General features: G+C 46.3%; 1 protein-coding gene across 1 annotated transcript; it reads left to right on the forward strand.

Moving 5' to 3' along the window:
- The first annotated feature begins 695 nt into the window (after nt 1-695).
- On the forward strand, nt 696-1,659 carry PRPS1L1 (phosphoribosyl pyrophosphate synthetase 1 like 1). The gene is given in 6 exon segments (XM_065883889.1): nt 696-830; nt 832-860; nt 862-992; nt 995-1,088; nt 1,090-1,352; nt 1,355-1,659. Coding segments are annotated over 6 exon segments (939 nt in total). The 5' UTR covers nt 696-713.
- Nucleotides 1,660-2,031: the final 372 nt, after the last annotated feature.

Consider the following 2,031-nt stretch of genomic DNA (forward strand, 5'->3'; position numbering starts at 1 on the left):
CTGGTATGTGAAAATGAATGTCAATTTCTTGATTTGTAGCATTTTTTCATACGTTTGCTCCTACTTATCTTTTTCTCACCCAGTTGGAAGAACTCTGGGCACGTTTTCCACATTTCCTCCAGTCCAGAACTTTCCTTTCAAAGCTACGTGTTTTGCCTTGTAGAAATTTTACATTTTTACGTATTCAGATTTAAGCTGCCCTTGGAAACTAATACAAGCACTAATAGAGGAGGAAAAAAAAATCCATGAACTGAAAAAAGATTTGGTTTTTTTTTTTTTTTTTTGCGGTACGCGGGCCTCTCATTGTTGTTGCCTCTCCCGCCGCGGAGCACAGGTTGCGGACGCGCAGACTCAGCGGCCGTGACTCACGGGCCCAGCCGCTCCGTGGCATGTGGGATCCTCCCGGACCGGGGCACGAACCCGTGTTCCCTGCATCGGCAGGCGGACTCTCAACCACTGCACTACTAGGGAAGCCCAAGACTTGATTCTTTAGTTTAGAAGCGTGAACTGGGTGCCAAGAAGGAATTTTTTTTTTTGAAGACCCAGAAGGCAGTTTAGAGCGGCGCACATCCGGAAGAGACCGGAACAGCTGAGTAACAACCGGAGCTCTCGCGCCTGTCTAGGAGCTGGAATAGTCTGTGGTCTGACCCCTGTTCCTTTCTCAACTGCCGGGGTGATCACCGGACGTAGAGAGCCTAGGGCAGTTGACCAAAATGCCAAATATCAAAATCTTCAGCGGCAGCTCCCGCCAGGACTTATCCCAGAAAACTGCCGACCGATTGGGCCAGGAGCTGGGCAAGGTGGCGACTAAGAAATTCAGCAACCAGGAAGACCAGCGTGGAAATAGGCGAGAGTGTGAGGGGATGTCCACATATTGCAGAGTGGTTGTGGCGAAATCAACGACAATCGAATGGAGCTTTTGATCATGATTAATGCCTGCAAGATTGCTCCAACCAGCCGAGTTACTGCAGTCATCCCGTGCTTCCCCTGTGCCCGCAGGATAAGGAGGATAAGAGCCGAGCTGCAATCTCCGCCAAACTTGTAAATACGCTGTCTATAGCAGGTGCAGATCATATCATCACGATGGACCAACGCTTCTCAAATTCAAGGCTTTTTTGATATCCCAGTAGACAATTTGTATGCAGATCCAGCTGTCCTGAAGTGGATAAAGGAGAATATCTCTGAGTGGAGGAACGGCACGATTGTCTCTCCAGATGCTGGTGGAGCTAAGAGAGTGACCTCCGTTGCAGAAAGACTGAATGTGGACTTTGCCTTGATTCACAAAGAACCGAAGAAGGCCAATGAAGTGGACCGAATGGTACTAGTGGGATATGTGAAGGATTGTGTGGCTATCCTGTGGATGACATGGCTGACCCTTGTGATACAATCTGCCATGCAGCTGACAAACTTTTCTCAGCTGGAGCCACCAGAGTTTATGTGATCTTGACTCATGGAATCTTTTCTGGCCCGGCCATTACTCACATCAACAGTGCAGGCTTTGAAGCAGTAGTAGTCACCAATACCATACCTTAGGAGGATAAGGTGAAGCATTGCTCCAAAATACAGGTGATCGACATCTCCATGATCCTTGCCAAAGCCATCAGAAGAACTCACAATGGGGAATCTGTCTCCTACCTGTTCAGCCATGTCCCGTTGTGATAGAATAACGTTGGGGTTGTTGTATTTTAAATAAAATAAGATAAAATAAAAATATACCCTGACCGTTGGTTTCCCTTGGTGTTTGATGAAAAGTTCGGCAGAAGACCCTGTTTGTTCCAGCGTGGCTTTCTACATCCCACATCATGTATATTAGATGCTTATTTTAGATTGGAGAAAGACAGATTAAGAATAATTGCTGGAATATCCTATCTGGGTTGTCTCATTCTGGTTTCTTTGATGATTTTGTGAGCCTTGCAGCTGTAACTACAGTTCAGCTGCTGACTTCAGACTTTGAAGGTGTTGTGTGGAGTTGAATGAAATTAATTGGGGAAACTTAGACTACTTTATATGTGAATGCTTCAGGGTTCACTT

The sequence above is a fragment of the Phocoena phocoena genome, chromosome 9, assembly GCF_963924675.1.
Source record: "Phocoena phocoena chromosome 9, mPhoPho1.1, whole genome shotgun sequence".
In the NCBI taxonomy this organism is placed as follows: Eukaryota; Metazoa; Chordata; class Mammalia; order Artiodactyla; family Phocoenidae; genus Phocoena; species Phocoena phocoena.